At 48.0% G+C, this 11341-nt stretch overlaps 1 protein-coding gene across 4 annotated transcripts; it reads left to right on the forward strand.

Moving 5' to 3' along the window:
- Positions 1 to 6845: 6845 nt before the first annotated feature.
- Positions 6846 to 11003, forward strand: RIPK3 (receptor interacting serine/threonine kinase 3). Of its 4 annotated transcripts, NM_001435166.1 has the most exons (10): positions 6846 to 7003; positions 7222 to 7362; positions 7508 to 7817; positions 8336 to 8481; positions 8619 to 8665; positions 8878 to 9042; positions 9154 to 9239; positions 9462 to 9803; positions 9946 to 10006; positions 10645 to 10993. In NM_001435166.1, exons 1-10 carry the CDS (start codon positions 6984 to 6986, stop codon positions 10839 to 10841), a joined length of 1515 nt encoding a protein of 504 aa, NP_001422095.1. In that variant the 5' UTR covers positions 6846 to 6983; the 3' UTR covers positions 10842 to 10993. The 4 variants fall into 4 exon arrangements, 3 of the variants coding, with proteins under 3 accessions (NP_001422095.1, XP_059746267.1, XP_059746268.1); NR_198907.1 differs by lacking the exon at positions 9946 to 10006 and having other exon boundaries at positions 8619 to 8696; XM_059890284.1 differs by having other exon boundaries at positions 9154 to 9803; positions 10645 to 11003.
- Positions 11004 to 11341: the final 338 nt, after the last annotated feature.

Raw genomic sequence — 11341 nt, forward strand, 5'->3', positions numbered from 1 at the left:
ACACTGTGAAAGTGCTGCACTCAATCTGCCAGCAAATTTGGAAAACTCAGCAGTGGCCACAGGACTGGAAAATGTCAGTTTTCATTCCAATCCCAAAGAAAGGCAATGCCAAAGAATGCTCAAACTACCGCAGAATTGCATTCATCTCACATGCTGGTAAAGTAATGCTCAAAATTCTCCAAGCCAGGCTTCAGCAATACGTAAACCGTGAACTTCCAGACGTTCAAGCTGATTTTAGAAAAGGCAGAGGAACCAGAGATCAAATTGCCACCATCTGCTGGATCATCGAAAAAGCAAGAGCGTTCCAGAAAAATATCTATTTCTGCTTTATTGACTATGCCAAAGCCTTTGACTGTATAGATCACAATAAACTGTGGAAAATTCTGAAAGAGATTGAAATACCAGACCACCTGACCTGCCTCTTGAGAAACCTACATGCAGGTCAGGAAGCAACAGTTAGAACTAGACATGGAACAACAGACTGGTTCCAAATAGGAAAAGGAGTACATCAAGGCTGTATATTGTCACCCTGCTTATTTAACTTATATGCAGAGTACATTATGAGAAACGCTGGGATGGAAGAAGCACAGGCTGGAATCAAGATTTCCGGGAGAAATATCAATAACCTCAGATATGCAGATGACCCCACCCTTATGGCAGAAAGTGAAGAGGAACTAAATTATGACCAACCTAGATAGCATTTTAAAAAGCAGAGATATTACTTTGCCAACAAAGGTTTGTCTAGTCAAGGCTGTGATTTTTCCAGTGGTCCTGTATGGATGTGAGAGTTGGACTGTGAAGAAAGCTGAGAACTGAAGAATTGATGCTTTTGAACTGTGGTGTTGGAGAAGACTCTTGCAAGTCCCTTGGACTACAAGGAGATCCATGCAGTCCATCCTAAAGGAGACCAGTCCTGGGTGTTCATTGGAAGGACTGATGCTGAAGCTGAAACTCCAGTACTTTGGCCACCTCATGCGAAGAGTTGACTCATTGGAAAATACCCTGATGCTGGGAGGGATTGGGGGCAGTAGGAGAAGGGGACGATAGAGGATGAGATGGCTGGATGACATCACTGACTCGATGGACGTGAGTTTGAGTGAACTCCGGGAGATCGTGATGGACAGGGAGGCCTGGTGTGCTGCAATTCATGGGGTCACAAAGAGTCGGACATGACTGAGCGACTGAACTGAACTGAAAGTTTAATGTTTCTCCCTAGTAAAATTTAATGTTCAAACAAAATAACTAAATGTTAATAGAAATCTTCATATCTCCCTAGCTAATATATGGAATCACATTTTTATCAGGTCTTTTTGTGGTGAAATATACATAACATAAAATCTACCATTTCAATCATTTTTAAATGTACAGTTTAGTGGCATTAAGTACATTCACATTGTTGTATAACCACCACCACTATCCTTCAGAAATTTTCATCTTCCTAAACTAAAACTCTGTACCACGCAAACAGTAACTCCTCATGGCCTTCTCCCCTTAGCCCCTGGCAACCACCATTCTCCTTTCTGTCTCTATGAACTGATTATTCTAGGTAGGTCATAACAGTATAATCATACAATATTTGTCTTTTTTGTGACTGGCTTATTTCACTTAGCATAATAGCTTCCAGGTTCATCCACATTATAGCATGTGTCAGAATTTTATTCCTTCCTAAGGATGAATAGTAGTCCATTGTATGGCATAGACCACATTTTGTATTCATTCGCTGATGAACATTTGGGTTGTTTCCACGTTTTGGCTATTACAAATAATGCTGCATTTACAAATAATATTGTAAATAATGCTTACATTTCACCAATAAATACACTGGTGTATAAATATGACTTTGAGTCACTGCTTTCAATTCCTTTGAGTGGAATTTCAATTCCAGAAGTGGAATTGCTGGTAACAGATCCTTTTTGCTTTTTTCTTTTCTTCTTGGCCATGTGGCATGTGAGGTCTTTGTTTCCCAACCAAGGATCAAACCCATGACCCCTAAATTGGAAACTCGGTTTTTAATCACTGGACAGACAGCAAAGTCCCAGCAGATCCTTTTTAAAATCAGTGAACCACATCTTCTCATTTCTATGCGTCTGATATGATGCTAAAAGATTTTGTGGTTGAACTTATGAGAAAACTGATATTCCTTCTTGCATTTCACATGTTCCTTCTGGGGTAGGTTTTCTTCGTATTCCTGGTGCACATCCACTGGAAATTTCTTTAGGCGACTCTTTAGAAATTTCTTTAGAGGACCCTGTAGGTGTTAAACTCAGTTTTCACTTATTTGAAAGTGTCTTAAAAAAAAATAAACTTTGTCCCCAAAATAACTTTACTGAGGATACAATTCAATGTTTATAGATTTTCCCCCCTTTATTTTAGCACTTTGAATCATTCCAGTGTCTTCCGGTTTCTACTGGCTGCCGAGAATTGTGCCACTGGCTTAGCTGTATTTCTTTGCAGATGCTCTATGTTTTCTCTCTAGCCTTTAGTTTGTTGTTCTAAATTGTTCTGCAGTTTTACTGAATTGTGTCTAGATGTGGATTTCTTCAAATTTATCCTTCTTGGCATAAATCATGCTTCCTGTATTTGTGAATTCCTGTCTTTCATCAATTCTGGAAATTTTTCAGTCATTTGCTCCTCAGATATTGCCTTGCCCCATTTTTTCTTTCTCTTCTCCTCATAGAGAAGCCAATTTGATGACTGAAAGATCACCTCGCTTCTTTTGCCTCAACTTTTTTTATCAGCTTGTCTCTGTTGCTGAATTCTGATTAATTTTTTCAGGTCCATCTTCTAGTGCACTTTCTTCAGCTGTGTCTTCTGTATGACAGTTTTAATTTTAATGGTTACATACAATTTTTTATTTCTTGATAATTTATTTTTTTCCTACATCTCTCCAGGCATTTTTATAATCTCTTATTTCTGGTTTATGTTTTCTATTCCATCTTCTGTTTCTTTAAACACTTCCCAACAGCTTCAGATTCTTCATCTGATTGTTCCAAATTCTGGACCCCTTAAAGATTTAAGCCTGTTGATTATCATTCCTGCTGATACTCATTTGTGGTGATTTGAATCCTTACATATTTATATTCAGTAATTTTTTGATGAGTTTATATTTGGCTGAATTTAATCCAGAAGTTTGGATTTAAGATGCTTTCCTCTAGGGAGAATTCCATTTGCTTCTGTTGGACTTCAAGGAGCATTAATAACATGGGGCCATTTAACGTTTTAAGCTGATGGTTTACTTAAAAAAAGGGAACGTTAAAATTCCAACCACAAATCCCTATGTTAGCAGATCTCACATGGAAGCTAACATTTTTGTTGATGTTAACATCTAGTGCTGCAGTCTGGATAGGTTTGCTTGTAGGTTCCCTCTGCAAGCAGGTGGACTTCTTCCTTTCTGTTAAGAATGTAGCCCCTTGAGGATCCAAGCTTTGGGGAGAATAGAGTTGTCTCACATGTAGCTCTTTACTCTCTGGTTCTCCCCCAAACTCTCTTACCCCTACCCAGTTCCCAAAGCTCTAAGTTTCTACTTAGTTGACCTCTCTGTTTACTTACGATTTCCTTTTTGCTTTGTATTATTTTGTTTGTTTCAGGGGGACACACTTGGGAAATTATCCTTATTTCCGCAGGACCTCACCAAGTTACTTTAAAAATATGTTTGTTGTGCTTTATATAGCATTTAGGTATTCTGCCATGGGAGGCTTCTATGAACTCTGTCACACTACTGGAAGAGAATTTTTGAAGGAAACCAAAAAAAATGTGATGATATGGTATATATTGTTTTATAACCTGCTTTTTTTCCTTTGATATATGATAAACCCTGTTGTACTAATAAATGCAGGCCTAGAGCAGCATTTTAATGGCTGCATAGTCTTCCACTGTGTAATGTATTCAATCTTTTTCCTATTATTGGGTATTTAAGTTTCTATTTTTTCACTATTTTAAACAACATTTCAGTGAATATCCTGAATCTTTGGCTAAATCTTTGCATACATCATAACCTTTTTCTTTCTTTATCTGTTTATAAAAGTGATACCTGTTAATATAAAATATTCAAATACTAAGGAAAACAACGGAGAAGACAATGGCACCCCACTCCAGTACTCTTGCCTGGAAAATCCCATGGATGGAGGAACCTGGAAGGCTGCAGTCCATGGGGTCGTTGAGGGTCGGACACGACTGAGCGACTTCCCTTTCACTTTTCACTTTCATGCATTGGAGAAGGAAATGGCAACCCACTCCAGTGTTCTTGCCTGGAGAATCCCAGGGATGGGGCAGCCTGGTGAGCTGCCGTCTATGGGGTCGCACAGAGTCGGACACGACTGAAGCGACTTAGCAGCGGCAGCAGCAGCAAGGAAAACAAAAATTCTCCATAATCTTTTTTGCTGTCACCTCAATTAATACAATTTGGTCTATAATTGAAATCTCTTAATCAAACAACAGAGGAGAATTAGGGCTAGAATATGCAAGAAGAGAGACCACAGTCTCTGCCCCTACTTGCATCCCAGCAACTAGAAATAGGGAATCAGAGCAGGTACAAAGGATGGTCTGAAGGTCACTGAAGACAATCAGCTATAGAGAACTGAAGGGATGAGAGACACCCAAATAGACTCCAAAGGCCTGGGACAACCAGGGTCAGGTGTCCCCGGCCTCAGAAAAGGCCAGAGCTTCAAAATCCAGGAATCAACTCTGCCTTGCCAGTTCCCCACTGCTGGAAGAAGAAAGCAGAGGTCTTCTCAGGCACTCACTCCAGGCTCCTCTTCCTACCCCTCCTTCTCTTAAAGACGCTTGGTTTGCTTTTTATATTTTTTTAAAATTTCTTGATGATGTGCCTGAGTATGGACTTTTTTTTCTTCATACATTTGCTGGAAACTAGTGGGCACTTTTGTTTATTTTTGGCTTAGCTAGGTCTTTGTAGCTGTGTGGGCTTTTTCTCTAGTGGCGGCGAGCAGGGAAGACTAGTTGCAATGCGAGGGCTTCTTGTCACAGCGGCTTTTCTTATTGTGAAGCATGGGCTCAAATGTGCACAAGCTCCAGCAGCTGCAGCTCATGGGCTCTAGAGCACAGCTCCAGTAGTTGTGGCACACGGGCTTAGTAGCCCCACAGCATGTGGGATCTTCCTGGACAAGGAATCAAATCTGTGTCTTCTATATGGACAGGCAGATTCTTTACCACTGAGCCATCAGGGAAGCCCAAGTTGGTTTGAGTCAAAAACTATTATAGGTTCTGACACCATCCCCAATCTTACACTTTACAGTAACTTCTTCCGATTCTCAGGCTCGTAGGTCAATCTAAAGAAATCTAGCTGTAAAAGGTTTTTAAATGCACCTCTAACTCCTTTCTGACTACTCTCCTCAAACGGAGGCCAGGTGTTGAGACCATGAGCTCAAAAAGAATCATGAAAGGAATGACTGTCCTCTCTGATGGCTCTTAGCTCCTGAACTAGACTTTTTTGAGGAACTGCCAGACTTGCATTTATATTCTGTGAGATACCACCATATCACCACAAGACTTCAGATGAATTCTGTCAACTCTGCAGGTACAAGAAGACACCCCAAACCATAAAGAAACCCAACCTCCTAGCTCCTCTCAGTTGAGTATGGAGCACCACCTGGGATGATTAGCATCTCAGTGAAGCCTCAAAAAGTTAGGGTTGTTCATTTATTAATCCAATTCAACAAATATTTATTGGGTACCTACCTTGTACCAGCTTTTAAACAGACTACAGTTTAAGAATTCCCTAAATAGGTCAAAAATAGCATGCACTGACTCCATCAGAATTCCAGATGTGTATCCTGGAGCTCCAGTTTCTGGAGAAACCACAGTTAACTGCTGGCTGCTTTTGCTCCGGCTAGAGGAGTCCATGGACCCCTGGACAGGATGGAAAGTTCCACAAGGTGAGCACCTTCCAGTAAGTCTTGCCCCACGACCCACAGGGTTGAGTCTCCCCATGAAGGACTGAGTGCATAAGGCTGGTCGTATCTAATTCTATAACCTTCAGCTACGGTCAGGCCTTGGGCAGGTAAAGTATGAACACCTTCTGTCAACCCTGAATCCTTAAGTCTCCCCAAGCTCCTGAGTTCTCCAAGACCCTTGTCCAGAGCATGTTTGTCAGGAAGATTTATTAATATTAACCAGAGAATTTGCAATGGAGGAGTGGCTGTGGGGAGAGAGGGCAAAGAGGCTCTGCGGTGTCTCCACTGCCGTGTACACCACAGTATCAGCAACTCTCTGGTGGGCTAATTCACCTAGCTGACCACAGCACCCTGGGAGAGGTCTGTATTTGGAAGGAATAGAGCCCAGTGGACACGCCACACTTTCCCTAGTCACCTTCCCCACCAGCTGACCCCTTTGCGAAAATGGCAAAGCTTCACGGTTCAGAGCCAGCTTGACCAGGTGCTTAAACGCTGAGTGCTTTCTCACCTATAAAGAAGTAACAAAAGCAGTACCTATCCCCTTGGGGTTGATGTGAGGATTAAATGAGCTAATGGCATGTGGTGAGCTTTAGAAAAGTGTTAGCTATGATCTTAGGGCAGCTGTGGGAGAACAGAGTCCTAGGACCATGACATCCTACTCAGCGCCACCCCCCACCCAACCCTCCACTCCCCCCAACCCCGCCGCGGAATCCCAGGCTTGGCGCTGGAGCTGGGAATCCTGTGGAAGAAGGGAGAGAGACCAGCGGTAGGAGGTGGCTGTGGGTTCCTGGAGGGTGAGGATACCCAGCGACAACTGGACCTGACCTGACACCTTAGGAACAGCACTAGTTTCTGTTCTGCACCCTGCTCTGTGCCCTTCCCCGCCCTCGGGGCGGGACTGTAGAGGCATCAATTAAAGAAGGAAGTGGTTCTGGCAGAGAGATCAACCCGGCGAAGCGGGAAGCGGAACCGTGAAGGAGCCTGGAGATTGACCCCTCTCCCAGCCCTCAACTCCTCTTTCATCCATCCGTGGGGGCTCGCAACTTCCAGAAGCTTCTCTCATCTTCCAGCCTGATGTCTGGCTCTACGTTATGGTGAGTGGAGAGTGAGATATGGATGCGCCTCGTGCCAAGACCAGGGCACAGTGGGTCACAAGGGAGGGGCTGGGGCTCGAACTAACAGCGCTGAGCCGAGTCACGGAGGTGGCGGTGGCGGGGGGTGGGGTGGGGGGGCGGTTAGAGGGGTGGGGATGGGAGGGGAGCAGGGAGGCCTTGGGCCCACGGCCGGCTGGTTACGTGGCCCCCTCTCTCAGGCCCAGCGGTGCCTCAGCCCCGCTGGTGCCCATCGAGGAACTGGAGAACCCGGAGTTAATAGGCAAGGGCGGATTTGGCTCTGTCTTCCGGGCACATCACAGGAGTTGGGGCGTAGAAGTGGCGGTCAAGATCGTGAACTCGTGAGTGACCCGAGGTGGGGGTCTGGTCCGGGAGGCTGGGCCGGGGAGGAGGGGCCGCTGTGCCGCGGGGCGGGGCCTGAGGGCGGCGGGAAGGATCTCTCAGGCTCAGAGCTGACAGCTGACGGCACCCCTCTCCTGAGGGCAGGAGGGCCATATCCAGGGAGGTGAAGGCCATGTCCAGTCTGCGTAACACGAATGTGCTGCCCCTGCTGGGGGTCACCGAGAAGCTGGTGTGGGAGTACGTGTCTGGGCCGGCTCTGGTGACTCCATTCATGGAGAACGGCTCCCTGGCGGTGCTGCTACAGCCCCGTTGCCCTCGGCCCTGGCCGCTCCTCTGCCAGCTGCTGCAGGAGCTGGTGCTCGGGATGTGCTACCTGCACAGCCAGAACCCAGTGCTTCTCCACCGGGACCTCAAGCCCTCCAATGTCCTACTAGACTCAGAGCTGCACGCCAAGGTCAGCCCATCCCTCACCCAGCCCATCTTCTGGACCAAGTCCTGCCCCAGAGCTGCTCAACCCCATCCGCGGGACATAGGACCCGCATCTGCTGCAGCCCTGTCTCCTGAATACCCTCAGCATCTCCCTCTGGACACAGGGCTGCCCAGGTGTCAAGGCCCAGCCTGGAGCTCTGGCCCCTGCCACACCAGGTGATAGAGGCCTTGACCAACGTGGTCAGGTCCACAGGTCCACCCCACCGGGCCCTCCAAAGATCCGTGGCTGATCTAGCCCAGGAGACTCAGACCTCAACCCAGTGCCATGAAGAGGGGACCCAGACCTCCAACCAGAGGCCCACTGGTCCTACCCTTCCCCTAACCCTCCATACTGTCTTTACAAGGCTGGGCCTGCACTTTTGGGGGGAGGGGGGTAAGAAAAGCGTTCTGGGAGTTTCTTGGACCTGCCCATTCCCTATCTCCCCCTATTTATCTCCCTTTTCTTCCATCCCCTATCTCCTCGTTCTTATCTCCCTTTTGCAGGTGGCAGATTTTGGCCTGTCCACATTTCAGGGAGGCTCACAGTCAGGGGCAGGATCTGGGGAGTCAGGGTGCACCCCAGCCTACTTGGCCCCAGAACTGTTGGCTAATATAAACCAGAAAGCCTCCAGGGCCAGTGATGTCTACAGGTAAGGCACCCACTCCAAACATATATCCAAACATATATCCCCAATTTCTACACCTGTCTGGATCCTTCGAAGGGATGCTGTATGAAAAGGGATCTTGCCAGCAGTTGGGTCAGGCCTCAGCTTTGTGTCTACTGCAGCTTTGGGATCCTAACGTGGGCAGTGCTAGCCGGAAGAGAAGCTGAGAGTAAGACAGACTCTGGGATCCTTCACCTCAGGTGCCCCCCTCCCCTAAGCCCCCAGTCTCCCAATCTCCAAGCCCTCCTCCTCCTCCAGTTTACCTGCTCAGACTGCCCGACTCCCTCCTCACATCTCCTGCACTCCCCACCCCTTTCCATGATGGGGTAGACTTCATACTCTGAATGCCTTCTCTTCACACCCCCACCCCCACCCTATTAGTGCCCCAGACATCATTGGTGCGGGAAGCAGTGTGTGAGAGGCAGATCCGGCCCCCACTGACTGAGCTGCCCCCGTCTGGGCCTGAGACTCCCGGCTTGGAAGAACTGACAGATTTGATGCAGAAGTGCTGGAGCCATGAGCCCCAGAAGAGGCCTTCCTTCCAAGGTGTGCTGGCCATCCAGCTGGCAGTCGAGATAGGCCTGAATTTGTCAGCAGGGGCTTTTCCCCCGGAAAAGAAATTTTGTTCACCTGCCACCCACTCTGCCTTCTCTCTAGAATGCCGAATAAACACCAAGAAAGCCCTTGATCTGGTAAATAAAGGAGATGTGTCTGGGAGAAAGATGAATGCTGCAGTCTTCATGGTGAGTGCTCAACACCCCCATCCAGGAGCTGGGCAGGATGGCACAACGTGGCTCCCTTGGCCACTCAATGACCCCACTGACCACCATTCTCTAAGCTTTGACAATGGTCCCCCCTCTCTTCACCCCATCCCTGAGTTCCCAGGCAACAGACATGGACCCAACTCCCTTGGGTTTACTCCTGCTCTGCCACCTCCATGCCCAGCCAGCTCCCCATCCTTACAGGTGAAGGAGTTCCTTTCTGAGCACAGGGGCAGCAACAGCCCAGGCCTGGAAAGGACAGAAATAGACAGTCCTAGGGAAACCACAGGAAGCCATGACTCCTTGGTCTCTGAAATGATGAACCTGAATCTCGAGGGGTGCCCCAGCTCTGTTCCTGAAAAATGTACAAACCTTCTTGAGAGCATCGGGGTCCAGAGAGAGCAGGTTCCACCTGCCTGGACAGCAGAGACATCTTCAGATTCAACAGCCCGACCTCCTCAGACTCCAGAGACTTTACCTTTCAGAACCCAGAATCCCTGCCCCACCTCTGCTTGGACCCCAGGTCCTGGACCCCAAGGGAGTCAGGTGAGACACTGGCAGGACTACAGGATGCGCTGGGACTCCTGTGAATCCTGTCCGCTTGCCAGGGGACACTTGGGGCTGAGGGTGTCTGCCATAAGGGAATAGGCCCCAAGACAGGGAGCCTGAGAGCCTGTGTTGTTTGTAGGGGGCTGAGAGATGTGACACCAACTGGCCTCCCAGAGGGCCGGCACCAAATCTGGTACCAGGTACCCACTCTCCACTCCTTCCTTTCCCTGCTTAATTCTTCTACTAGCTTCTTCCTCAAGACCAAATACAGATCCCAGGTACTTGGGGAGGGGGAATGAGAAAGGGCTAGAGCCCACCTACCCCAGCCTTCTCATTTTGTAAATGAAGAAACTGACAGCCACGGAGGTCACACAGCAAAACCAACCTGGCTCCTGAGCATTTGGACTTGCCCCAACACCAGCTCTGTGAACCTCTAAATTCCATTCCACTGTCGCTGTGTTGGTCCAGAGGGTCACCCATCAGAAAAGACCCAAATATCATCAATCCAATGGACTTGAGTTTGAGCAGACTCCCAGAGATAGTGAAAGACAGGGAAGCCTGGCGTAATGCAGTCCATGGGGTCACAAAGAGTCGGCCACGACTGAGTGATTGAACAACATCAGAGTCTCAGATGTTAGTTGCCACTCCTCTTTAGCTTCTGCAAACCCAATTCTGAAGGTGCAGCGTGAAGGGAAAGGCTGAAGACAGTCCGAGACCCCACACTTGCATTTCCCCAGGGTGAACACGAGGTGTCGCTGCCCCTCCATCCTGCTGCTCCTCCTTACTATAAATCTCCAGCCACTTAATCCTCCCAACATCTCCACTCTTTCTCTTAAAGGGCCATGGTTTCCTACCATCTTTAACTGCCAAGGAGTACAGATTGGAAACAACAACCGCCTGATTATACAAGGAGGAACTGCCTTATCCACGAAGGGCGTGGCGCCTGGGGGCGTGGATAGGGGCCCTCAGTGCACCCCTCAAGGAAGAAGTTCAAAAGAAGGACCGCAAGAACCTGAAGCCTGGAGTGGGCCATAGGACTGGTATCATAATAGCAAGAATTGAAGCAGCTTCTCAACTGCCTCCTGGACTTGAGGCTGCTAGCCTAGACTTTCTCTGAGGGCCATCAAGCCTTCACCTAAATTGTCTTTGTGGCCCCAGGAGACAATAAATGTGGAATTTTAACCAAAGCACCATGAAGGAGGCTAAAGCTTCAGCCAGGGGCAGGAAGAGACATGGACGAGAGATGGGGGAGCTGACATCGAGGGAATGGGAGGCACTGTGGTTTCTCTGTGTGGCCAGAGTGGGATGCTGAGGGTTGTGGGTGGGCAATGTTGTGGCACACAAGGTCAGGGCCGTGCTGGCGGTGGGGGCGGGAAGGAATCCTGGCTCCTGGGGCAGCTCTAATCTCAGGGCAGAGCACTTCCTGTAGAGCAGGCAAGACCCCACCCTAAACCAAACCCTGAGGATACAGGCTAAGGTCCTGCCACCACCTTTTCTTCTGAGCTGTAGACACTTGGCAGTGGAGTCCTGGGGGG

Source organism: Bos taurus, chromosome 10, assembly GCF_002263795.3.
Source record: "Bos taurus isolate L1 Dominette 01449 registration number 42190680 breed Hereford chromosome 10, ARS-UCD2.0, whole genome shotgun sequence".
Taxonomy (NCBI): Eukaryota; Metazoa; Chordata; class Mammalia; order Artiodactyla; family Bovidae; genus Bos; species Bos taurus.

Bases quoted from the DNA above. Each gene is read 5' to 3' on its own strand.
- RIPK3 (XM_059890284.1), top strand. From the start codon at position 6,984: ATGTCTGGCTCTACGTTATG. The intron at 7,363-7,507 runs GTGAGTGACCCG...TCCTGAGGGCAG, and splicing joins GCGGTCAAGATCGTGAACTC to GAGGGCCATATCCAGGGAGG. The intron at 8,482-8,618 runs GTAAGGCACCCA...TGTCTACTGCAG, and splicing joins AGGGCCAGTGATGTCTACAG to CTTTGGGATCCTAACGTGGG.